At 47.8% G+C, this 27,645-nt stretch overlaps 1 protein-coding gene across 3 annotated transcripts in view; it reads right to left on the reverse strand.

Moving 5' to 3' along the window:
• The window catches only part of DSCAM (DS cell adhesion molecule), a 729,459-nt gene extending 705,502 nt beyond the window's left edge, over positions 1-23,957 (reverse strand). For all 3 annotated transcript variants that reach the window (XM_038581531.1, XM_038581532.1, XM_038581533.1), the window contains exon 1: positions 23,844-23,957. In XM_038581531.1, the coding sequence (XP_038437459.1) occupies positions 23,844-23,886 (43 nt within the window). In that variant the 5' untranslated portion in view covers positions 23,887-23,957. The remainder of the gene's footprint in view (positions 1-23,843) is intronic.
• Between the last annotated feature and the right edge of the window lie 3,688 nt (positions 23,958-27,645).

Raw genomic sequence — 27,645 nt, forward strand, 5'->3', positions numbered from 1 at the left:
CTGTCCCCTTCAAGGCTCCCCAAGCTCTGCCGCTCCTGTGTGTCACTTGTGGGATGTCCTTCCAAGGACACCATTCAATGAGTCACTGAAGTAGAAATTTAGAGAATAGAATCACTCTTTCTGGACTTTGACCTTTGACAAAAGACACTCAGTCCTGGAGGAAAAAATACCTATTCCTCCTTGTAAAAAATGTAAGTCTGTCTTTAGGAAGGGCATCTAAATACAGGAAAAATATAGCAAACGAGCTGGACACTCAGACATGCTGATGGGGAAGGTAGGGGACACCATGAACAAAAGGAGAGCCAGAGATGTAAAATATAAATCCAATTTATGTCTGAAAGCTGAAGGAGAAGGTCTCCAATAAGACTAAATTTGACTAGGTTATAATTTGGATGAATAATTAAAGATCAATTTTTTTCCCCCTAACACTCCTCAAGCAGGGTGTTAGAGACCCTCTTCTGGGCAAATCCTCTCAGCACAGACTTTGCCTTTACTCGTTCTGTCTACTGTGTAAACCCTCTGTGTGTACAGACATCAAGAGAAGATATTTTAGGTAATTACGGGATCATAAAACATGGCTGATGTTAGCATACAGAGAGGTCATAAATTTTACCTTTTGTAAAGCTCTTCATTTGTAAGTGACGGGGGATTCACTACATCTTCTTATTTTATTTTATTTTATTTCCTCCATTCATCTTCTCCTGCCTTAAACTAAAACCCTTTCCTTTCCATGTTGTAAAAACTTGGTGCCAATTCTGGGGATTTTTGAAAGAGCTGCAGTCATTGCTACCTTCATACCATGGCTGTTTGCCACAAGTCTGGGTCCAGTGCATGTGCTTCTGACCCTCTCTAAGTGCCTTGAATTTTGCTTCTCAGCCTGCTGCAAAACCATGGATCAGTCTCCTGATTTATAATGCTCAGCCCTGTTTTCAAGCTTATAAGCTGCACGTACACACGCTCATGCATACACTTGTGTTCACAAATACACAAATGTACACACACACCATTGCCGCTAATGCTCAGCCCATTCTCAAATTGCTGTTCCAGCCCTGATCCAAACCCCATAGGATTCTGCTGAAGCTGTTCTTTCATGAAGCCTTCCCTGACTTCACCTTGCAAAGCTTGCTTCCTCATCTTTTTTCTTAAGTTTACTGTCTTATCTGAACCATCAGCAAATCATTTTTCAACGTAACTAAATTAGATAACCCAGTTGATCTTATCAGTTTATACTTTAGTTTTAAAAAGATCTTCTTTCAAAAACCAAAAATAAATAAATAAAATAAAATAAGATCTTGTTTCCCTGTACTTACATTATGTCATGATTTCCCAATGAAATGGCCAATTCTTTAAGGACAGAAATCTCTACTGTTCTTCTCTTATTCCATATTCCCAATGGGCATAAAATATGCACAGTAAATATTTTATGGTTAATTAAGAAATCCTCTCCTAAGAAAACCCATTGGTGAGTTTATGTTGGTTCCATGATCAGCCATTAGTAACACTGTGCTACCAATGATCGGTCCCTTGAGATCATCACAATTTATCACAATCTGTATCATGAATCAAATACACGTATGATTTTCGGTTTTGAAAACTTGAGTTTTTCAATTTTCGGCTTTGAAAACACAACTCTTTTTCAGTAACTACAAAAGCAAAGGAGTTTCTGATAAATGCATTGTAAGAAATAATGCTTACTCTGAGGACACATAGTGTGTGAGTGAGTGTGAATACGTGTAGAAGGCAAGGAGAGAAAGGAAAGAGGAAAGAAGTTGACGAAAGAGATAAATCATAAAAGACACTCTGTAAGTCTCACAACAAGAAATGAGACCACGAATGCAAATTATGAACTTAGCCGCAAATTATTTTGAGGTTGAAGCTATACTAAGTTGAATTCTGCTGGATCTAAATTTGAGTTAAGAATGGAGAGATTTGGGATGCCTGGGTGGCTCAGTAACTGAGCATCTGCCTTTGGCTCAGGTCGTGATCCTGGAGACCTGGGATCGAGTCCCACATTGGGCTCCCTGCAGGGAGCCTGCTTCTCCCTCTGCCTCATGAATAAATAAATAAAATCTTTTAAAAATAAAAAAAAAACGGAGAGATTTCGGGAAACTCACAATATGGAATAAAGTTTTTAACTTCACAATTTTTTAACCATACCATAGATTTCTGTGGAGCACAGTTTACAAATCAGAGAAAATGGATGTTTGGGTGCCGACAACACAAACTGGTGCCTCTTAAGGTTCATCTAGTTACAGTCCATGACAGAAATTCTAAATCTTCATGCCTCTGCTTGACCCTTCATCTTCTGGTGTCTACAGAACCCAAACAGGTTCACATGAAAAGAAACCAAAATGTTGCTCAATTACTGACAAATAATAGATGGTGGTTGCCACCATGGAACTGTAATCCAAACTCAGTCAATATTAAACTTTTGGATGCTTTAATTTCAAGAGAAATAGGAAAACTAAAAGAAATGAAGATTGCTGGTTTCCCATTGGTTCGAATGCATTAGTTCATCACTCAGACTGTGCTCCTGACCTGTACAATCTGCTGTCCAGTTTCCAGCCCCTCTCACGTTATGCTGGGATAACCAAATCATGGAATGGCTCTCACCGAGCATTGTAAAACCCCGTCAGTGGCATACAGTGTTCAGGTGGGCTGATTCCATATAGTCTCAAAAAAAAAAAAAATTCAAGAGGAGGAGTCTGGGCAGTAATGCCTGTACAAGGCTGCAAACCTATCCATTTATTCACATCTTTAGTTTACCAGCAACTCTACATAGTGAGATGGTCCACGGGGATCATCTAGACCCCACATCACCAGGAGTCAGGCTTAGATTCTCACCATTACTTTCCTCTTGGTCAGCACCCAGCCACCCACCACCATCCCAATGCAGGCTCTCCCCTTCCTGCACAGCAACCTAGCACCGCTTGGCCACCCTTCCACCAATGTCCTCAGCTCTGCTTTGCTCTGCACCCCAGGCAAGATACAGCACCGATCACTCATATGACCTAGACTATGATCCTAACACAAAAACCTTAGATACAAATTGAATTTGAATTCGAATTCGAATTCCCCGTATTCTGCTCCCTGTCCCATGTTAGATGTATCTCCCCCTCTGACACTGCATAGTCCCCCTCTGACGTTGCACAGAAGCTGAATGGAGCTACTGCCTCCCCCTCCACATCTGGGACTTCCCTGCTTTTTCCCTCTGCTCCCACCATCGCTTTAGTGTGCTTCTTATCCAGTGAAAATCTGCACCTACTTAAAAGCCAAGTCTTAAAACCACCTTCTCCTTGAAGCACTTTTTAAACAGTCTAATCAGAAGTTGCTTCTGCCTCCACAAACACTGCAGAACCTTCCCAGTGTGTCCAACATGGTGATCATTACCGCCGGCAGGACCTTCTACAGTCGTGAGTCTGTCCTCTCTTCCCTGGGACTTTGCCATGATCTACAGAAGACCTACAAAAATGGTCTTCTTTCTCACACTGTCCTCAGTCTGGTGACCAAAATTGTTTTAATTAAGGTATTTTTTACTGTTATGCCTCTGAGAATGGGTCAGATTGAAAATTGCAGGGCATGATGCTTGCTGACCTTCCTATCAATATGCATGTCCCCATCTTCCATAAGAAGCTTCTGGTATGCAGAGAGATATTATCACTCCATGGGGAAAAGAGATAATAGAATTAAAGACAGCAATGACATCAAGCCCCTAAGAGTTATATCCCTGGAAAGAGCATTCATTGACTTAATCATTCAATGAGCAAGTACTTATGGGCACCTGCAGTGTTTAGTAACCCTCCTGGGGCCAAAGACACAGAGATGGGCACAGAAGACAAGGTCCCTACTTTCCCGGTGGGAAGAGACAGATACCAGACAAACCGCCACATTATTCCAGGCACCTATAACTGCTCTGAAGAAACACAGAGTGCATGCAGCAAAGAGGAACAGAGTTATCAAGAACATGATTAAGGGAGATCTCTCTTAGGAGATCGTATCAGGGCAGAGAACTGAATGAAAAAGCAGACAGTGGAAAGATCCAGGATAGAGCATCCCAGGAAGAAAAAGGAGTGGGTGGAAAGTTGAGTCACCGAGCGTGCCCAAGTTCAGCACATTGGAGGAACATCCAGAAGTCTAGCGTGGCTGAAGAGGAGGCAGCGTGGTGTGGACAACCTGAGCCAGATCCTGGAGGGCCCTCAGGTTATGGTAAGGAATGGCGGGCTTATTTTAGGGCTGATGGGAGACATTCCTACCAGCTTTAAGCAGACGGGTGATATGGTCAGATTTACAACTTAAGCAGGTCCCTGTGGCCACTGTATGGAAACCCAACTGGGAGGTGAGAGTGTCCACAGACAGACTAGTTGGCCAGTTATTGAAGAGCCTGCTAAGAGATAATAGCGTCAAGTGACATGGAAGTGGGAGAAATGGTCATGTTCTGAAAGTAGAGTCACTAGACCTGCTGATGGTTTGCATGAGTCAGGAAGGAAGGAGGAAGTCAGTGATTCCAAGGCTCTGTCCTGAGCAGTGAATGAGCAGGGGACCTAGGACAGGAGCAGATGGTGAGAAAAATCCAGGAGCTCTGTGTTGGGTCAAAATCTGAGATGCCCACAGGATTTCTAAGGGGAGATGTTGAGTAGGCAGTGGGTTGGAAGGTCTGAGTGGAAACCCAGAGGGAAGCCGTGGACAGAGATCTAAATGTGGACATCACCGGCATACAGATATTTCACGCCGCAGCCTAAGTTAAATCACAGAAAGGAAAGATGGGGAGGTGAGGGGAGCCCTGGAGTACTGCAATCCTTCATATTTGACTAGAGAGGAGACCAGCAAAGACAATAGGAAGGAGAAATCAGAGAGGCAGTAGACAAACCCAAAGAGGGTGATACCCATAATCCCGGGGCAAGTGGTTCAAGACGGAAAGTGACCTGTTGCATCAAAAGCTGCTGAGGATCTTGCAAGATGAAGACGGGAAACATGGTGGTCATTGGTGACCCTGACAAAACACTGACAGTGGAGCTGGGCAGCAGACACAGATGGGAATGTGTCTGAGAGACTGAGACACATGGGGTTGTAAGGGGTATGTAGACAGCCTTCAGCGTGCACAGGCCAACAGCTCATCTCTCATCTGCAGTGAGGGGAAGACGAACACGGAGGGGCATGGTCCAGAAGAGTGGATCCATGGCCTCCGTTCTTGGCCACTGGGGTTCAAGTGCTTCAGGGACCGTGGGGCTCGTGTGCAGGTGCCAGGCATGTCCTGCAGGCCTCACACGGATCAGTAGTGCTGATGTCGAAACCCAAATCCTCAGCTCCACTGTGCAAGAAGTATTGCCACGTGCAACTCTGCTGGGTAGGTTTATTTTAAACCATGTCAGAGAAAGGAGGCAGGTGAGGGTGGTGCTGGGAGGAACAGGCTCAGCTGGTAGTGTGTTCTGCGTATCAGTGTGTTGTGTTACTGTGTTCTGCGTGTCAGTGTCCTCCACATTAGCATGTTCGACATTTCAGTGTGTTCTGCATGTTTAGTGTGTTTAAGATGTTAGCCTTTTACCAGCTGGTATGGTCTAGTCTACCTGTTAGTGTATTTACACATTAGTGTGTTCTGAAAGTTAGCAGGCTCTGCACACTAGTGCATTCCACATGTTAACATCTTACATGCTCATATGTTCCACGTGGTAGTGCATTCTACATGCCAGTGTGTTGATGGGAGAGATAATGTCGTGTGGTATGTCACCCGGAAGACAGGGAAACCAGGACATGTCTGCGAGTGGGAACACAGACATGAGGCCAAAGCCCCTGAGTGGATGGAAAGCAGTGAAATTCTGGGTATGGATGGAGGCCTCAGCCTTTGAGGGGATCAAGGCAGTTGCTTCCACTGTCAGGGGCAGAAGGCAGTGTACATGGGTGTTGGGGTGCAGGACCTGAAATGAATGTTGAGTGTTAAGCTCTGCCTCCACACCTGGTAAAATCGGAAGAGCTGGGCCACCTGTCCTCCTCTGCTCCCACAGACAGACCCCCAGCCAATAAGTATCCTTGTCAGGGGACAGGGCACAGCCCCTGCTCACCCCCGAGCAGCAGGTGTCAGCTCCCTGCCAGCCAGTGTGCCCGCAGAGTCATTCCAACAAGCCAACCATGTCCTCCATGTGAACCAGGGTGCACTCACCCTCCACACTGCAAAGTCTCCTCTGTGGCCCACTCTGTTCCCTGGTACCACCGCCACCTTGCACCATGCAGATATCTTCATCCCATGGGCCATGAGCACACATGGCTAAAAACTGGCTGTGGACCTCATGTACTCAGGTGCCTAGTCATCCCTCTAACTGAATCTCTCCTTCACTAATGAGCTGAAGGGAAACCATCACACCAGGCACAAACATGATGCCATGATAAACTGAGGTGAGGAGGAGGGAGTATTCCAAGTAGTTAACTGGCTTCATCTAGGTTCTTGGTAAAAGAATTGAGATCATCAACTGCAAGTAGAAAAGGAAGGAGAGTTTGAGGTTTATGGAAGAAGAAGAAGGTGGAAAATTGTCTTCCCACAGAAACAGGAAGTGACAGGCAGTCAAATGAGGCCGAGGGCAGATCTAAGGGCCCACCGGAGGATGCGGCCTGTAACCGAAGACCTGTCAGAAAATGGCAGTGTGTTCTGGAATTCAGGGTAGGCCTGAACCTCCAAGTGAAAGGGATCAGAAGAAGAGGTGTTAGAGAGAAAACATCAAGGCCAACTGTCAGGTGATGCACCAGATAAGGCTTTGGGCACCATCTGCTGAAATCTGCAGGGTTTAATTTTTTTCCATACACCATGGGAATAGATATGGAAAGATAAGGGACACATGCTACAGGCTGGGACGTGTTGGTGACTGGTCCTTGACAGCATGGGACAGGCACTGTGTGCTTGGTGCTACTTCACCAACTGAGCATCCTAACTTGGCAAAGAGCTGAGATCCTAGAAATGTTGCGATTGAAACAAACCCCGAAAGTCCCATACGGTACCCACGTTGCCACATTCTTCCAGCATCTTCCTCCAAGAAAACTTAAGAAAGCGATGCTTGCTCTCTGGCCCATCCCAACTCTCTGGCATAAGCCATATTTCCACCTCCCCAGATACGTATCGCCACTTCAACTGAGATGTGTGCTCAGGAGCCAGCCCAGATATCCAGAACTCATTCACAGACAAGTATAGGCAGATAGTCAACGTAGGCATTCTGGAACTAGACTGCCCGGGTTCAAAACTTGCCTTCACCACTAGCTTGATATGTGACTTTCAGAAAGCCTCTTCACTTTTACAAGTTTTACAACACTTTTATGACCTTGATTCCCCCCAAGGATAATATGAGTAAATATCTCAAAGACTTGACTGAAGATTCAATGAGATGATACAATCAAGCACTTAGCATAGCCCATGGTCAGTGGCCCATGGTCAGTGTTCTGTAAATATTAGCAATTATTATAAATAGGTTTGGTCAGCACGCCACACCACAGTGACTCTACGGGCATACTCATACCACAAACTTCAGGTTGCTTGGCCCATACAGAGGACGCCCAATATCTCAATATCTTCTCACCTCTCTGTGGTCCGGTCTTGTGTGAGACCAGTACTCAAGGTGTGAGAAGTGGCTGAGTGGATAGAAATAAAGGCAGACCTTGAGACAGGAGTCCACCTGGGGGATCCAGGCCTTGACTCCATGAGCACCTCCTATTGATGAACTCCAAGTGGTGGGTGTAGTGCCAAGAGGCCACCCAGGCAATAAACAGCTACAGCTAAGTGAAGTATGGGCCATTCAATCTCTGAGCACCGACAAGGTTGGGCTATTGTCATCACATCAGAGCATTGGTGTTTCCTATGTTCCATGGAAGGCAAATATATCCTGTGTGAGAAACTGGTTCAAACGTTACACAAGCATCGAATAACAAGAATGTGGCCCTGGCATGGCAGGTGTACGCACATGCATTATCCTTACTTCCCATGAACCTGAACGTCTAGGTAGTATTTGCTCCACTCTTCAGAATACATGTCTCATGGACAAGCTGGTAAAATAATTCAGCTGTGCTGGTAAGATTCAGACTTGTGTGCCCAGAACTAATTTGTGTCTTTCTTCCTAACAGCCCGGTTGATGCTAAGTTCACACTTGATTACCAGTCTTCATAACCCACTTCACAAACTGGTTTTATTCTAACATTTTGACCTGAGAGAACGGACGGTCTATCGAGAACAAACATAATATATTTAAAAAGATACACGATTTAAACTGGGGGGCTGGGGAAGGTCCCACCACGTAACATGAACAGAATATAAATGTCACTCTTAAGCACACTGACAATAGAGCATGATGCCATGAAACAGCTCCACCACCGAAGTGGATAAAAGTTAATTAACCTGTCCCTTACTTGCCTAACTTAGCGCAAGTGCATAAAACCACGGCTGACAAGGAAAAGTAAATGAATTTTACCCATTTATACACTAATTCTTCAGAGATCATATTTCACTTTCTCAAAACAAATTTTTATTGCTCAACTTTTAAAGCAAGATTAATGTCATCATTTTCAAAGTTTAGGGAAAAAAAGTCAAAGGAGTAAAGATGGCTTTGTTTGGAGGATCTCAGGGATGCTCACAATGCAGGATAACGGGGACCTCAAATCAACAGGCCCTAACTGACCACAGCCCACATCCAACATCTGCAAACCCTGGGCTCTTATTGTGCAAAACTGACACTGGGAGTACTTTCTCACTGGGCTGTGTGAGGATGCGTGGAGGCCGTAGACCCCACCTTATGGTGGTAATGGTGGTATTTTTTTAAAAGATTTTATTTATTTATTCATGAGAGACTCAGAGAGAGAGGCAGAGACGCAGGCAGAGGGAGAAGCAGGCTCCCTGCAGGGAACTCGATGAGGGACTCGATCTCTGGACCTCGGGATCATGCCTTGAGCCAAAGGCAGATGCTCAACCACTGAGCCTCCCAGGCACCTCCGTAATATGGTATTAATGCCTACCTCCCAGCTTCGGGCATTACAGGCACTACCATAAACTCTTAAAGTCATACCTCACATCTTAGTAGTAAGTAATGCCAGTGACTGCCAATGACATCATCATCACTCCTATCACTAAGAAGCACAAGTGCACATAAGATAGTAAGCACACTTCAGATGCTCAGCAAATGAGAGTTTCCTCTTACTTTCATTTTTTGTGTGAATAATAACAAGTAGAGCTTCATTCTTCAAAGAAAATCAAAAGATGGCAATCTCTTATAAATGCCATTGCACACGGGACGCCCGCATGGCTCAGTCCGTCAAGTGTCGACTCTTTTTTTTGTATATTTTTTATTAGAGTTTGATTTATCAACATATAGTATAACAGTGTTCATCCCATCAAGTGCCCCCCTCAATGCCCATCCCCCAGTCACCCCATCCCCCACCCACCTCCCTTCCACCACCCCTTGTTCCACTCTTAATTTCAGCTCAGGTCATGCTCTCAAGGTCAGGTGATAGAGCCCTGCATTGGGGTCCATGTTCACCAACGAGTCTGCTTGAGATTCTCCCTCTCTCTCTGTCCCTACCCACCCCCATGCTCTCTTTACACAAATAAATAAAATCCTTTTAAAAATGATACTTCAGGGATCCCTGGGTGGCGCAGCGGTTTGGCGCCTGCCTTTGGCCCAGGACACGATCCTGGAGACCCGGGATCAAATCCCACGTCGGGCTCCCGGTGCATGGAGCCTGCTTCTCCCTCTGCCTGTGTCTCTGCCTCTCTCTCTCTCTCTCTGTGAGTATCATAAATAAATTAAAAATTAAATAAATAAATAAATAAATAAATAAATAAATAAATAAATAAATAAATAAAAATGATACTTCACACTTCTCAGAGTAGGGGAGATATGAAAATCTTAGCAGGTATTTAGTCCCTATATTGTCATTGATTCTGTGGTCCCAGTGGTCCTCAGGACAAGAGATGTGGGACTGATGACTTATGTCTCATCTTCTGGCCTGGTCTTAAATGCAAATGCCGTAAGTTCCAGGCAGATCCAAACACAAGTGCATTCTGATAGAAAAAAGAATACATATCCTAAATACTGATGTTTTAGTAACCAGACGACCCCCACTGCATAAATGTAAAGGGAGAAAATAGGGACAGTGTGTAAACAAAAACCCCACCACTGCCAAGCTCCTGAAACCACAAAATGAGCCACGCAACCTCCCATCCTGGAGGCGAAATCTATTCACAGTGGAACTGCCATCAGTACTTTCCATGCATGCTCTTCCCAACTCATCTCAGATTTCTCCTATCAGGGGGCATGTCACAGGCCTTCATTCAACACAGCTGCGAGGCACCTAGACGAAAGCTCTAGGCGTAGACAAGAGGTCACTACCTAGAAACAGTGGTGAACACCAATGCTTTAAGCTGCACTATTAAACACCCAAACACACCAACACAAAATGGTGGAACACTTTTTTCAGGAAAAACACACTTGAAATAAACACAGAGAACATGCCTCTAGGCCCAGCACGCACTAAAGCAGCTCTCCCCGACGATGACCCCCAGCCCTGGGAGGAAGGTGGCAGGGAAGGTGTCTCCTAGAGCCAAAGGCCCAGCTGGTGGTCTTGGGGGTGGGGCCCAGAGCCTCCTTTGGGTGGGGGAGCTCCCTGCCCTTGCAGCACCTCTCTGCATCTCATTTCTCCAAATAATTGGTGCTTCCTAGCTAGGGTTTCCACATTTCCCAGAGGCCTCCGCAGTCCAGCCTCTGCCTGGGAGAACAGGTTACAGAAATATCCCCTCTCCCTTGTACCACGCAACAAAGGATTTGCAGTGCTTTGAAAACAGAAATCCACATCTTCAGGAAGAGCAAGCCTCCGTCGGCCAGAACAGGGTGCTCCGGGCACAAGGTAACCAGGCGAGAGAAATGCATTCTGAGTGCTGTGCACGCAGGATTAATCGAATTATAATTTAATCATCTGATCAAACACTAATTAGCATAATCACTTGAGGGGGAAAAAGGGCTAGAGGAACAACACCTCGATGCTCCTGCTCTTACTGATTCGGCCAAAAAGGGGATACAGATTTGGTTTTCTTCTTTTTTACTCGTGACAAAAAATCAGAAGTGAGTAGTAAATAAAGCTTCATCAACCACAAGCATTACCAGCTTGGAGTCTGGTAGCCAAGGAATCAGAACTGAGATTCAGAACATCTTCCTTCTTGCTGTCTCTCCGGGGCCGCTGTGGCATCCGCAGAAAAGCACAGACCTGATATTCTATTGTAGGAACTAGGCCTTAAAATGATTTAACTCAGGGTTGCTCAACCTCTGCACTGCTGACATTTTGGATCAGAAAATCATTTTTTGGGTGAGTGGGGGGGTTAGGGGTCGGGTCTGTCCTGTACACTGTGGGGTGTTGAGCAACATCTCTGGCCTCCACCCACTAGATGCCAGTGGCATCCCCTCCCCCATGAGAATCGTGACAACTGAAAATGTTTCCAGATATTGCTCATTATCACTTGGGGGATGAAACTGCCCCTGGTTAGAACCACTGATTTGGCTGAAGACCACATTTTGTCAAGATCATACCACTTTTTTAAATGATCAGATCACAAAAGGGTGGGGAGGGGTGGAAGGGTGTCTTTTATTTCCAGCTGCCAAAAATAATGAGCCTAAAATAATAGCTCCACAGAGTTTACTTTGTGTCTCATGGTTCGTTCAGAGCTTCACAATAACCGAGAATGCCAATGCCTGGATGCTTCAGAAGAATATTTAAATATCAGTTTCCCACCCTTGCAAAGATCTCCAGACTTCCACGGGCACTCCTGAGTGGGTCACCCATCGGCTGAAAGGACACTGTCCCTTGCCCCCAGACTTCATCTGAGGGAAACCGCCCCCCCCCCCCAGGTCCTTCCAGCTGCCTGAGCCAGCAGAGGCCTTGGATCCTGGGGCCATACAGCTCTCTTCTCTCTCTCATGGGTGCACCTAAGTTCTAATATTTGCTCCAGTTTCCAAGGAGAGAGAGAGAAGGTGAAAATAATGACAAGGGACTAAGTGCAGAAAGCCCCTCTGGTCCCCGCAAATCCATCTCCATTGCAGGAGGCTCAGTGCACGGCCCTAAGCCGCTCAGCCCTGAGACACACGGGCCTTGAGGATGCTCATGCCTGCTGCTTGCAGAGGGACGCAGATGCTACCAACCGAAGGGGAAAGCGCTCAACACCTACTACGGCATGTAATAAATATCTTCTATGGGTTAAGGTGATTGGCTCTAAAAATAAATCTGAGTCACACAACCTCTCATTTGTATTTTTTCTAAGGAAAGTGTTTAACCATTTACAATGACTCGTGAGTCCCTTGCAGGTCATTAAACTTGATGATGGAAATATTTATACCCTTCCCACAGGGGAGAGATGAAAAGACAGTGACCTACGCCGGTACGAAATTTTGAAGAGAACAGTCTGTACAGACCGTGGAGGTTTCGAAAGCTCTAGATCAGAGACGGGTTGGGAGCTATTTTAGACCAGATCTTCCACGAACTCTCTCGGTAGAGCTGCTGACTTCCTAGCACAATGCCCCCTTTTTAGAGGAACGTAGGAGTAGGAGACTATTGTTGCAAAGAAACGGGGTCTCCCCTAATTCCTGTAGTTCTGAGTAAGCAGAAATCACATTTCTTCAGCCCGCGATGCCTTTCATACCGTTTTTCTTCTAAAGCTAAGTATCAAAACAGCCGCTCTGAAAGATTATCTCTGCAGTGAATCACAATAAAATCGCCAAAGCATTATAACATCAAACTTGTTTAAGATGCCTAGGAGGGAAAGTTATTTTTAATATTATCTAAAATAAGATCTCAGGACACAAAAGGATATTTTTTAAGGCTCCGAATTTAGGCCTCTCTCCAGCACACGTTCAAGTCTATTTTAGTTCAAAAATCAAGGACACGGTGTTTTGAAAGGATGATTCTGACACTAGTAATTGTCCTCAATTTTATCATACATGCGACAAGGTCTAAAAATGCATATATGTCCTTATATGCCATTTTCTCTTTTTATGAAGACTTGGCATGACGGCACATGCTCCCTTTGATAAATATAGTCAATTTGGGGTGATCTGTCTCAAAGAAGGAGGAAGAGACCAAGAAAACCCAAAAGAGTAAACCATCCCCAAGTCGTTTATATCTGGCTTTGGAAGGAGCTTGAGCACCGATATTTGAATGAAGGCATATGCCGCATTCCCGGGTTGGCACCGAAGCAAAACCTCAAGCTGCAAATAGATTCATTCTCCTGTCCTGTCTCAATCTGCCCTTGATCATCACTCAAAATTGCTCACTACAGTCACCTGCTCGGATTCGCACTATGGGCTTCCTGCTTGGAGCAATGGGGCCACATGTAGGTTTCCAAGGGCTTCTCTTCTCAGACTCCAGCTGCTAGCAAGGAAGGGGTCAGTGCAAAAAATGCAAAGGGAACCAAGCCCATAAGCAAAGCACATGCTAGCAATAAACCTGAACATCCAACAAACTCAATAAGAAAAAAAATGGCCCACATGCCCACATGTATATGCTTAGACGCTAAGGTATATAGATATCAGAGAGACACATAAATGATTCCTGAGCATCCAAATTAGAAGTGCCCCTGATGGGATCACATCGTCCCCCACTCAGGGTCTTCCCTGTTTCCAGCTTTTACTGTCATCTATCCCGAAACCCACCCAAGTCTGTATGGTAGTCAATGACTACCTAACCCCACACGTGTTCAGCCCTGCTGATAAATCACTACTCAATACAGAGTTCCCCAAGAATTGAGGTCCACTTGAAACATCCTTGGGTTGACTTTTAGCCAGTGTCTGGCCCTCATGTCAAACAGGGGCCAACAAGTCCCTTGCCAAGTGTGTGTTACTCCAGAGGGATATTATGGGCCCCCTGGATCAGAAAAATAAGGCCATTTCCTAAACCATGCACATCCCAGAGCTGCAGAACAAGACTTTCTGGTCATGAGAGCCAGGAAACTATACAAACTATTAGCTGAGTCTTCTGCACAAAGTTGAGAACCTACAGGGATGGAGAAAAAGTTGGCAAAGGTACGTGTTGGAAGGAGACCTGAGGAACTTTCCAACTACAGCCCACTCCCAAAATGGTGCTGGCATCAGAATCTCCAAGACTCATAAGGGGAAAATCTCTCTGGGAAGTTTCCTTAACTTCTTCCTCCCTGCCTCAGCCCCTGGGGCAATGAGAACCAGTGGCCTTGATCCACAGCTAAGAAGGTCCAGAAGGAGGCACATTAACTAGAACAGGGCCCAAGGTGTCAAGAGACTATGGCCTGGAGACACCTCGCCTCCTCCTTCCTCCCCTGTCTATTCCATGGTCATGACATGGGGGCTGGTGCAGCCCCTTTCTCCATATCCTTGGTCTTCCCATACCTTTACTCCCACTGCCTCCAAGCACCTGATGCCAGCAAAGCCTACAGCGTACTCTCCCACTCCCATCATCAGCGAGGGCCAAGAGGGAGAACGAGGGGGTCTCTTGTGACCATAAATCACAATCCATAATGTGAGATGCCGCAGACACAAATGAACCGTTAATCAAAGTAGCTGCCCAAGACAAAGACCAACATCACATGTAGGTCAAATTTTGTCTTCCCAGTTTTCTATGTAAATATCCATCAAGTCTATTGTAAACGGTAGCCACCAAAGACTTCATAGGTATTGATTCAGGGGAGTCATAATACGCATGCGCATGTCTGGTAAGTAACCATCCCACTTGCCTTCTGCTCTCACGTCAAGGTGCCAGACAGGAAGTGCTAACTTGGGTTTCCCCAACCTGAATAATTTATGAAAGAATAATTCTTTTCCTTAGAGAGCATTTCACATTTGTTACACATTTCTTGTTCCCTGGCCACCAGAGAGGCAAACGACTACCCTTTGCAGGAACCACGATGACTGGGTCCAGTACGTGTGACAGGTTAACCATGGCGCCCTCTCCATGGTGTCAAGTTGCCCAAGTTGGAGTTGGGGGGGGGGTCTTTGTCTCACCCCCGAAGTCTCACATGTAATATTACAAAGCATTGTTATTTCTACCCTGGCAGCTACAAATCAGTTATTAAAACTGCTCTACAGCCAATATTAAGAAATAAACACTGTAATTAAGCAGGCTGGGATTTGGGGTTTCTAGTGTCCTGCGGGAACCCAAGATCAAATCAGGCCGCAGTGGAGAGAAGAAATGAATCTCGGATCTCTCTAATGAGAAAATATGTTTACTCAAAAGTTTCCACAGCATAAGTCAGGTCCTTTATGCAGAAAAAAAAAAAAAAAAGGAGGGGGAGGGGAATAAAATATAAAAACACACAGAACTGCAGTGGTTCTAATTATCTTCGGACTTTGTTTTTTGTCTTATGACATAATCACAGAAATCTTGCCATCGCCCTGAAGTTCATTCAGCGGGTGAGGGAAGCAGAGATTTCACGAGGGACGTCTATGCTTTATTCAGTATTAAGAAAAGGTGTGAGTGGTGAGGGTCTCCACGGCCATCGGCTATTTCACATGGCCCAGCTCCTCAGTGTGCGTGATGCAGGCCACCTCGGCAAGCATCCTGCCTGCTGGGGGTTCTAGGCCTAGCCTTATGTGCTCCTCACGGAGGTCCCCAGAGGACGCAGAGAGCACCTGGGGACCCTGAGGGCATCAGGATCTTCCCTGGGAATGCCATCACTCCTGTAGTTTTGCAGAAGTATCCAGGAACTTGAGAGTTCAGGTATCTAGAGAACTATAAACGTTCACTGTATTTGCACACAGCGGACAAGAAGAATTGTTTAAATTCTATGTAAAATGAGACTTAAAACTATTTCCTGGTTCCTCATTTCAATATTAAAAGAGGCAAGGCTCTCACACCTCTCAAAATCGGTAATTAGAGAGTTCACATCTCCTTCCAACCACCTCCGCAGACAGGCCCATTCCACAGTCCTGGAGAGGCCGACCACAAAATGGCCCATTGTACAGGTGCTTCCTCCCGGGACAAGAGGCAAATGCTTTTCACAGCATCGTGCCCAAGGGTGGGCCAGGACATGGCCGTGGCTTTTGTTCACATTTCCAACCTGTAAACCAGCAGTATTTCCAAATTCAAGAGTTCTTCTTAATAGGAAATAAGGCCCACTTGAGACCAGTAAAACCAAACTGTTCCAAGGAGCAGATGCAGTCCTAGGAAGGAAGACGATTTTCATTTTTAAGAGCAGGTGTGTTCTTTTCCCTTTGTCCGGTGACATTTATGCCAAGCAAGCAGCTTATGGGGACTTGGCCTGCCCATCTGGACTGACCATTTTGAGGAGCGAATAGCACAATTTAAATCTCCGGAATTTAGTTAAGCGATTAACACAGAGGGTCCTGTGATCATCGAGGGAGCCTAAACCTGAACCCCTCTCTCAGTCATTGCTCTGCTACAAACATGCATGCAGATTCGGCCCTCCCACACTCCTTGGGGCCGACCATCTGCGAGAGAGGCAATGCGCGCTGCCCAGGGAGCACCTGTGGCCACACGGCACACTCCGCGCCCACCCTGCGCTGCCCTGTCCACACCTACCCAGGACCCGTTTCCAAACCATATGTACACTGGCTCCCCACCCCTCCCCCAAGTCAGACACAGACTTCAACCCTGGGAGTTCTAGAACATTCTGCAGCATCTAAAAGCAATTTCTGAATACTCCCGCCAGGGCTGGTATGCCCTTTTGGTCTCCTCCAAAACTCCTGTCCCGTGCCGGGAAGTTAGGAGAAGCTGCTGTTCAGCACAAAGGTGATCTCTGGCGTTTTCAATTCTTTCACTGTCTCAAGCACTGCATTTAAAAACGGCTTTCTATAAATAGGACTGCTTGCTCACTCTTAAATCTTACTCACTGTTGTCTGCGTAAAAATAACTTAAATAGGGATGCAGGCAAGATTTATTAATCTCTGTCATTCTTCCTCTCTGTGCAGAAGCCTCTTCCTTCCTCTTATCCTGACAAACACCTCGCTGACCCCATTTCTCCCCTCTCTGCTAAACCAGGATACATATGATTTACATATTCCACAGGACTTAAAGACCAAAACCTCACCCAGTCAAGTGACTTTTTTTTAAATACCATAAGTTTTTTTAAAGATTTTATTTATTTATTCATGAGAGACAGAGAGAGAGAGAGAGGCTGAGACACAGGCAGAGGGAGAAGCAGGCTCCCTGCAGGGACCCCGATGTGGGACTCGATCCCAGGACCCTGGGGTCACACCCTGAGCTGAAGGCCGGTGCCAAACCGCTGAACCACCCCGGTGCCCCTAAAAATACCATAATTATTGATCAACACAGAACAAATACAGACCTCCAAATATCAAAAGATAGCCAGCATTGCAAACTATGACACCTAATCTGATTCTTGTATTTAAACAAAAGTCAAAACTTTGGTAATGAATAAAACGCATTCCTCTCATGTAACTTTGAAGAAGGGACTAACTTTTACATTTGGTTCTGCTGCAAAACGAAGGGAAAAAAAGAGAGAATGCTGAGAAAGTCCTAAATTAACGGGAGACTTAAGAAAATCGTAATGTGATGTTTGTAAGACAACTAAGGCCTAAGAAACTGAGCTTTGTTTTGATGCCCTGGGTGGCTCTTTGATGAAGAAATGAATTCCCAAGAATCCCGAGGGAAACCTCTGTGTCCATTTCATGCTTCTGACTGGTTTTCAGAACGCGACTGGGCGGTAGACATCGTATGGGATTTCTAAATCATGCACTTAGCAGCCTATGCTTGCGAACGAGGCGGTTGGTGCACGTATGGACATTGGAGCCAATCCTCGTCAAGAAGAGCACCAAAAGCAACCACATCACCATAATGTCCCTGTGATGGAGTCCTGGAGCATATTCCAAAGGCAAATCCATTTCGGAAAAGAGAGGGAAATGCTCTAGAAGTATTTCTAGGGAATAAATCGAGTCCGTGCATCAGATGGAGATGGCAGGAACCAAGGAATCCACACAGTTGCTTAGTACCTTTCGCACCATGGTTTAGGGCCTGGGGCCCAGAAGGAGCCAAGGAAGGGTGAAGAGGATGGGAGACGGGTGGGTGGGAGGGAGAAGGGAAGGGCACGGCAGGGAGAAGGGTTCTCTCATCTGTCCCTTCATTCACTCAGTCAGCCAACATCTATTTCCACCTGCTCCGTGCATGTGCTCCGCACGGTGGGACTAAACGGTGGACCTTACCCTCTAGAGAGTGAGACACAAGCCACCAGCCAAATTAGCACCAAAGAAATAAACAGTATGGACTGCCCTTGATCCTGTCGAGGGAATGGCCAAGGCTCCACGAAAGAGGATGAGGTAGGGACCTACTCTGGGGGAGCAGATCTCTGAATCCAGCCCTGCCCAACATCCTGGCCTCCCAGCCAGAAACCGGTCATCTATTTGCCCCGTGGTACTTCCCTCCTGCCCCCTCGGCGGACAGTGTCACCTGCCGAAGGCGCCCTGCGTGCTACACCCTGGGAGTCCAGAACCGGTACATGTCAGGTTGCAGGAATCTTCCATTCCCACCGTCTTATCTCAATTAACCCATAAATTCAGGGAGGGAAAGGCCACTCTGAATTTTCTCCTATTTTCAAAACATGAACAAGAACACAAATATGGGGGGAGGGAGATGGATGATGAGGATTTCTGGGCCCAGGTCTCTGGGAGGTGAAGAGTTAACAGCAGCCCAGGTGAACAGGTGCTGCCCAGCCTGCCTGGGGGAGCGGCAGGGAGGGGGCTCCTGGCCACCGCCTCCCCCCAGCCCTGCCCCCCCCCACCCGGGGCAGTGAGACAGTCGGACTGCAGAGGCACAGGAGCAGCAGCATCACCCCTGTCACCAGCAGCAGGAGGGGAAGCCAGCAGCGCCTCCTGGAATGACATTGGAAGGTCAGCCAATCAGGCGCGGGGCTGCTCCGGAGCTGCCACCTCCAAGAGGCACGCAAGCCTGGGCCCCCCACCCCACCACCACCCCACCGCCGCCGCCACTTTGGAAGGGGCTATGCAAATGCACCTTCCTCGCTAGGCACCTTCTAGGTTTCGCAACAGGGCTGCGAGCGCGGTGGCCCTTTATATGATCGGAAACAAAGACGGCCGGACACGGCCTCCGTGCCACAGCCCTTGCACTGCTCCCGGGACAAGTGCACCGAGCCGAGGGCGACAGGGCCCAGGAACCGGAGAGATCGGCAGGGAGGGGAGCCTCTGATGGCCCAGCCACCGCGCACGACACTGCTTCCCCGGAGGCGGCGGGTCTGCCCGCTTTGCTGAAGGCTGGCTGCACCAGTCTTGCGAGGTTTGCCGCCCACTAGTGTCCTATGGCAGGGACACAATTGACATGCAGGTAGCACCACCTCTCCATCTCCTAGGCCGGCCGCTGGAGCCGGTCACCAAGAGCGGGCAGGCACTTCCGCCCAGCAGCCAAGAAAATGCCCAGACACGGCGGCCCCTGCCTGGTGTGCCCGCTGCACCCAACACACATGCAAACCCAGGGAACGCTCCTGGACGCCCCGCCGGAGCTAACCCGGAATGTATCATCTTCACTGCCTATTAATTATTGATGAGGCATGTTCATAATCTCACCCGGAGAAGTCAGCTAATTTTGTGAAATTTTGGATGCCGTTGATTTTGTAAATGCATCCCCTGAGATACCCATCCTTTAATTTTCCAAACATTAAGTATCTAGTCTCCTGCAGTGTTGATAGGTCTCTCCTTATAAAATGACCTTCTCCATCTCTCTCTCTCTCTCTCTCTCTCTCTCTCTCTTTCTCTCTCTCAGTCCTTCTACATCAAGTTTCAATGTACACTGCATGAGTCTCTTCAGGAAATCCTCACTGCATCTCATCTCAGACCCATCAGTGATAAAACACTTTGATAGCTACGTGGAGGTCCACTAATTAGGGATTCAGATGGGTCTTTTTTTGTTTTTTGTTTTTTTTTTGACAAAATTATTTCCCCTACCAGAGTGCTGTATGCCGTACCAGCGGGTCCCTGATTCCCCAGGGCAGCAATGAACTGTGGTCACGCCAAAGTGGCATCCAGGAGGGAGTCAAGAAGTAGAGAAGGATGGGCTGGCATTTATTAAAGGTCTGTATGGCATTTTGTTTTCCTACCGAGGGCATCTGGCGGGGGCTCACAGCTTAAGGAACCGAGCAATTTCAGGTGAGCTCTGAAATTCTGAGATAGAATTCGAATCCGTTTAATAAAAACACAGGAGGCCCTGAAATTTTTCACCTAATGACATCGTTTACTTGTGTGTATTTACATGAGCAAAATAAAAGTCACTTTAAAAGCCCCCAAGGCGCATTTGTGCTCACAAAGGTCTACTCCTACATTTAAATACAATGTCCAGTCTGCAGTCTGAGATACCCTGTTGGAGATGAACTCGGGGGGCTGACACCCTACCTCCGCTCTGAAGAGCACCTGTCTCTCTCCCACCACCCACCATCCCTAATCTCCACGAGCCCCACGAAAAGAGCAAAACGGCAAAGGTCAAGCTTCCATGGCCTAAGAAAAGATGTCAGGGACACGTGGGTCCATCAAAAGAGAGGCAAAGATACCGGCAAAAATGTATTATATGTAATGAATATGCTTATTGCTCATCATTCTGCTTATCCGGAGGCCTGTCTATGCCTTTAATGAGAATCTTAAACTAGAATGTGGCTCAGTGGGGTTAAAACCATGAGAAATTGTGCTCAAACACAATGCAGCATGATCCTGTCCTGAAGAGGCAGCCGGGGACGTGTGTGTGGATGTGTGTCTGCACATACGTGGACCTCGATTCCTTGCACTATAACCGAAGGTCTCCCGTGAGTATTTCCAGAACACTGCAGAACAAGTTGACTGCTTTAAACCTGATGACAGCACCTGATCAGGTGAGGTAATTCATTCAAGGGTTTAACCCATGAAGGGACTGCTCTCTCATTTCTGTCACCCAAAACACTGTCGGCAGCCTGTCCAGCCACCGTGCTTTTATTAAGAAATAAATGTACATCCGATTACCTCAGTGGGAAAAAAAAAAATGCTGTTGCCTATTGTGAAAATGCAGATGCCTTGCGCGGTTCTTATTTTGTCAGCACCCCAAAATATCAAACTGCATAATCTGTTACAAATAGATTTTTTTGAAATCATGTCAGACATTTTGCTGTTTGAGGCCTAGCGGTAATCAGCTTGGGTATTAGAATTCATAGATCTCTTATCACCCACGTTCAGGAATTTTTCAAATTTCAGGGAGACCAAGCTATGATAGTTGTTGAAAATTTTTTTTGAAAATTTTTTTCTTTCTTTTTTTTTTTTTTTCCAAGTCTCATTCAGATAGGTAAGAACCATTTGATTTCACATTTTTGAAATGTGGTCCTATGAACGGGCAAGCATTCCAAATTGGACCTTTATTCTATTTTCACATGACCATGTATTTTATGATCCTTTGCACAGTGTGCATTGAACATCATTCATTGAGAAACTCTTTAAAGCTAATTCCTCCTCCACCACCACCACCACCACCCCCCCCTCCAAAAAAAAAAAAAAAATGAAAGAGCCCAAAGCTCTACAGTCGGGTCTTTCTTTTTTTAATTTTTTTTTTTTAATGCTTGGTCATATAAAGAGAGGGCCATTTTTATATAAGAGAGTTCCACAGCCTTTTCCACAGCCTTCTGACAGATAGCATCAGGCCACATAATACGGCCATGTAAAATATTCATTTACATGTACAGGCTTATATTGTGAAATCTACCTGTGTTCATCACAATCCCAATAATGGGGATTATCAATCAACTTTAAAGGTCTCGAAAAAGGTGTAAGAAGATAATGGACATACATATGCACATGCATATTCTTTGCATTTATTTTCTATATAGACTATTGGAGGTTTTACACAATTGTCTCCCTATATAGGAGTCTCTCGTGATGATTTTAGTAGGAAAATTAATTTTTTTTAAGTCACGCACATTCACAGCATCCCTGAACCAGAAATTCGCCCATACTATTTTTGTCACCTCTGTGAAACTGTAAAACACTAATTGACTGCCACTCAGAAGCACAAAGTCTTCCCTCATTCCTGAAACACACACTTCCCAACAGGATGCAGATTTTATCTCATCCTATGATCCTGGCCTTTCCTAGGAGTCCGGAGACGTACACCCTGACAGGTGAGACAGGCCGTCAAGGCTCGGAGGCACCAGCCGACGTATGTGATTTTTCCATTTTCTCTGAGTTCACATTAGCAGAGCAGCATCAAGGGCCGACTTTCCTGATGCATCACCACACATTAGCTACAGCAGATCTCTCCCCCAAGGTAAATTCCCACGAGGCTGCACAAGAGGTAGAGTGCCCTCTGGGAAAGATGGGGTCATGTCAGAACTTGTTGCGATTCTCTCCTGCTGGGAAAGCTCCAAATGAAAGTTTTGAACACTTGGCTTTAGGTTATATTAGAGAGCAAAGCCTCGTTTCCATGTTAATTCCAGGAGCGCCTTGGTTCAGCTCTACCTTTTCTTAGTCATCATTTTTTTTTTTAATTTTACAAAGTTTATGTGTCTCCTCCGGCCTGTCAGTGTGATGATTGCTAGGATGCTATCTAGAGAGGCAAAGAAAATGCACCCCTATGCAGCTAACACTCAGAGCTTCCCTGTGCATCTTCCAAGAAAATCTTAGAGCCTCCCCTTGGCTTCTGGCATTTTCTCACCAGGGCGAGATTTCCTGCCTCCCACCCCCACCCCCTTGCTCTCTCTCTCTCTCTCTTGCTCTCGCTCTCGCTCTCGCTCTCTCTCTCTCCTGGGTAGGGGATTCGGCTTAATGGTTTAATTTTAACTGTCAGCAAGCCATACATTTTATGCAGATTTGTGTTCCAAAATTTGAAATGGGAATTTAGGCTGTAGCTAGCTACTCCCAGGCAATGCCAAATGATGACAATTTCCCCCAGTTCCCAAATGAGAGGAAGCCATTCATACATGTAAGTTCATATTTACGCGGTGACAGGCAACCTAAGGTGCAATCACACTTACTAATTGGGTCTGACTCAGGCAAGAGCAATAGCTTTCCAAATCCCCAGGAAGAAAGCATTTCAAAATGCAATATTGCTGGGCGCGAGGAAAGGAATGCTTATTTACGATATTCACTGATGTCATTTGTACAACTGTACAGGTGTTTCTGAAAAATTTGTCAACATCTCAGATGATGTCATGCTTATGAGTGCATATTTTTACATAGATGACTGTGAGGAATATGTAGTACCCAGAAGGTTGGAGGTGGGGGGTGGGGGGAGTGGAAGGACAGATCTTTCTTAAAGGCTTCATTGCTGCCGGAGAGACGAATTGCAGCTGATTTAAAGCACACCTTTTAAAAGCTGAAAACGCTTTGAATGCGAAAGCAAGTGTTCTTAATTGACCCTCCTCCTGCCCACACTTGGAATGCCGTGTCCCTTTGAGGTTGTAACGTGTCAAAGTGGCGACGGATCTCCGCCAGTCTCTCCTCCTGTCGCCAAACCTGGTTTATTCTGAAACGAGCTAGCTATCTAGTACTGGAGTTAGCTCGGAGCTGTCACTTTGCTAGGTAAGCTCCTTTAAATGATTACAGAGCAATTTTTTTGCAACCCCCCCCCCCCACACACACACACCTCCCGGCCTCCCTACATTGCCTCCTCTCCTCCCAAAAGAAATAAAAATATTAAAAAAAAAAAAGGAAAGAAATGCATGATCATTTAAGCACAGATTGGGGTGGGGGGGGGAGGAGAAGGAGGGAAAGACTTCACCCATGCACCCATGCACCCATGCACCCATGCACCCATGCACCTATGCACCCATGCACCTATGCACCCATGCACCCAATGCCTCCCCGCACCCCGTCTCCACGCTCCGGTCCATCCGAGCAATGAGATTCGCCACAAACCGAAAGGCTCACCATTCGCGAAGCTCTGGAACAAGGAGAGAGCCAGTATCCACATGCCCCTGCTGCTCCCCGGCCTCCCGCGAGCGACGCGCCGGCCTCGCCCCCCGCGCTCCGCCCGGCTCCGCTCGCTCGCCACCTGCCCGGGGGCCGCCGCCCGCCCGCCGCCGCCGCTGCTGCTGCCGCCGAGCCGCCCGGGCACGCGGCGCGGCCGGGCTCCGGGGCGAGGGCTGCGCTCCCCGCGCGCTGCGCTCCTGCACACCTGCTCCCGGGCGCCGCGCCCAACGCTGCGGCCAGAGCGGGCCGGCGGGGCTGCAGCCCAGGTGCGCCGTCAGCTCAGGGGGCCGCCGGCAGGTCTGCAGGTGGAGGTGGACAGAGCCGCAGACGCGGGCGTGAGCTCATCCCGGGCACCCGGCGCCCCCGATGCGCAGCAAGCGGCCTCCCGTGCGCCAGCCCTCAGCCTCCACATCCAGGCAGCAGGCGGGCGGGCAGGCTCATCTTTCCTCTCCCGCGGCCCGAATCGCAGTGCTCCCTCCTAACCTTCCCTGCCTGGGAGGCGGGCGGGCGGGCGCGGAGCGAGCGGGCGGCGCGGAGGCGAGCGGGGACCCCCCTCCCCTGCCTCTGGCCGCTGGGGCGCTCTGCAGTCTTAAAGCAGCAGCGGAGAAGTGGAGCCGGACTGGAGGCAGGATGGAGGAGAGCGCGCAGCCACCGCGGAGTCACGCACCGTCATCTATCAGGATGCATTTCTCAGAGGCTTCAAGAATCATTTCAAGCGGCCGATTATTTTTAGTTATTTCCTTGCAGGTTGCTAATAAGACGCGGCCAGGGGTGACTCTTCCGGAAGGCTGCCAGCCAAGCAGAGGTGACCATGAAATGTTAAGCAGTTTTCATAAAATGTGCAGCTGGGTTCGGATTTCGTGTTTACCCTCATATAAAAGTCCAGCTCGTGTGCCTGCCTGGAGGGGGGAAAAAGCTGCCTCCGGAACCTTCCTGCTCCTGTAAAGATCTCTATGGCTTCACGGGCTAATTTTTAATTATCTCAAAATACACTGTCGCACACAAACAGGCAATCCTGATTTTGCTCTCTGAAGGGTGCAAAAAAAAAAAAAAAAAAAAAGAAAGAAAGAAACTGATTAAAATTGCTGATAATCTGAGTTAATTCCAAACAGGACCCCTTCCACATTACTGTGAAAAGCCAGCATGATTATATTTCCTGAACGTTCTGTATGGTTCTTGAAGTCATAAGCATATTAAAATCAAAGCTTTAACAAGGGCATGCATCCATATTTTATCACTTTGCAACAAAAAATAAAAAAAAAAGCTGGCATGCACCCCCATCTAGGATCCAAGGTAGAAAGCTCAGAGATGGGGCAATCAAGACCAGGAGAGGTGGCTGGGGCCAAGGAGGGAGGTCTCGTGGGAAAGGAGCGGGCCTCCCGGGCACTGGGCGTGTGGCCCAGGCCCCACGTTTCCCTCTATCCACAAAAAGGGGGAAATAAGCACACCTAAAGCAGCTCGCAAAATAACAGGAAAAGCAAATGGTGAGGCAGAAACAAAATGGTGCTTTACCAGAGCTGGGCACAAGATGGCCAGGCCCCGTGTGGGAGGAAGGGCCAGCCAGCCGGTGAGGCTGAGCTCGCCACAGCTCTGCAGCTGCAGGGGGTCACGTGCTGCCACCCACTCAGGACCGCAGGCCCAGCCCTGCCCGACCACACGCCCCGTGTCCTCTGGCTTTGCACGCCTGGGGCTGGCTCCCCGGGCTTCCCCAAAGGCAGTCCAGGAGGACAGGTGATGGCCTGACTGCAGCCCCCGCATCCCGCTCCTGCACCTGCACCTGCACCTGTTCCTTCAGGTCTCAGAATCTCAACGCCCTGCCACGCCTGGGTGCGGCTCTCCGCAGCCTCGGGGGTCAGGTGCCCCGGGGGTCAGACAACCCCGGAGCACAGTCTGGCCACCTACCTGATGTGCAGCCGGCGCCTCCTTAGCCACCTAGAGCAAAAGGGACCACGGTTCCTCGCCCACGTGCTGGTGGAGATGCGACGGCCTATCCCTAGCAGGTGTGGTCACTGTAGTAAGTAGCCCCGTGGCTATTGCTGGGTTGGGGAGCGGGGCTGGCGGCAGGATCCCCTGCAGAATGAAAATGGGGAGCTCCTTTCTCAAAAAGGGAAAAAGTGCTATCAAAGTTACTAAAATACCAAACGTTCCCCTTTCTTTCTCCGTCTCTCTCAACTCGTCATGGTGTTTTTCCTTCCCTACTAAATGCCAGGCTCCCTTAGGCATGAGAACAGTCCCTGGCCAGCGGCTGTGACTCAGGGCAGCACCAAGAGCTCATATCTACCACCTCCACCCCCACTGTGCCCCCTGCAGGGCTTTCCCTTCCCCACAGACCACTGCCCCGTGCACAGTGCACAGGAGATCCTCAAGGGGCTTCCGTCTCCAAGCTGGCAAGTACTTGTATCTGGATCAGAGGCAGTGACAGTCCGGCCCCTGGCAAGTCGCTAGTGGAATAGCTCACGGCAAGGGCAGCCTAGAGTAGGGACAGTGGCTACCCGGCGCTGCCCTCAACCAGCACACGGTGGTGCACGCCCTATCTCAACACTCCCAGAGTGCACACCCGGGCCCCCACCAGGCAGACTGAGGGTGATAGCAGAATCTGGGCCTCCTCTTCCAACATTACCCAGATGCCACCCGATGGCAGAGCAGCAGTGATTGCAGGATGGGGTCGGGAGGAGCCTGGTCAAGACCCCGGGGGGGGCACCATGGAGGGAGGGAGTGGGCAGGCAAGAAGCCCTCCAGAGAGGGTGGCAGGAGGCAGGACAGTGCAGGAGCCAGAAACATAGGAAAGATTTTTCTAGGTAATAAAAGCAATTTTTTAAAGTAATAAATTTTTAAATGTCTAAAAGTAATAAGAATTTTCAAGACAGCAATGGCAGAGCTTCGGAGCCCAAATGCAGGCCCTTCCAGGATGCAGGATCCCAGTGCCAATACACTGGTCCCATACCCCGTGAAACCAGTGGTCTGTGGGGTCTACCAAATGCATCTGCCCCAGACTGACTAAGATAATAGTGATCTCGAATAGGCCTAACACAGCACCCTTGTCACAAAAACTTTTAGAACCTATTTCAATATAAAACCACATGTGGATGCAGAGAACTGCATCTCCATCTTGCCCTCCAGAGCCCTAAAAGTTGATACAGAGGTCTTAAAGAGATTCAGTTCCTGGTACCCTCCAGATGGTCTCAAGTGCACCTTACTCTCTCAAGGTTGTATCCTTGAAGTGGCTTCTGGGGGTGCAGGAGGGGGGACAGGACTCTAGGCCCAGCTCTCCATCTACCAGAGGTCGAGTCCTCTCCATGACTTCTTCCAACAATTCTCCTTTTCTTGTATTCCAACTTAATGGCCAGAAAGCATCTCATAAGGAATCTTCCCCCCACTGCTCCCCAGACTCTGTCCTCCTACCAAGCAGAAGAGAGGCAAAGTCCAGGACGCCACTTTTCACCCACCTGAATCATGCTAAATAAAAAGCAACAGACATTGGGAGAGCACCAGCACCCGAATTTCGCCGTCTACTCCTCCATGTTCTCTTGCAGGATCAAGAAGAGCATCTCTGGAGTGGTGGCATTTGAGCCATGTCCTAAAGGAGGGATTGGGGTTGCACATAGACGCGATGGCTGAGTTGGCACTTTGGGTGGAAATGTCAACGGTGTCCACAGTGGGGAGGCTCTCTCCTTTTTGACCAGGAGGACAAGGCGTTGCCCAAATGGGATGTGTGGTCGTGTCCTCAGGCTGCTAAAATGAGTACCACAAACTGGATGAC

The sequence above is a fragment of the Canis lupus genome, chromosome 31, assembly GCF_011100685.1.
Source record: "Canis lupus familiaris isolate Mischka breed German Shepherd chromosome 31, alternate assembly UU_Cfam_GSD_1.0, whole genome shotgun sequence".
Lineage (NCBI taxonomy): Eukaryota > Metazoa > Chordata > Mammalia > Carnivora > Canidae > Canis > Canis lupus.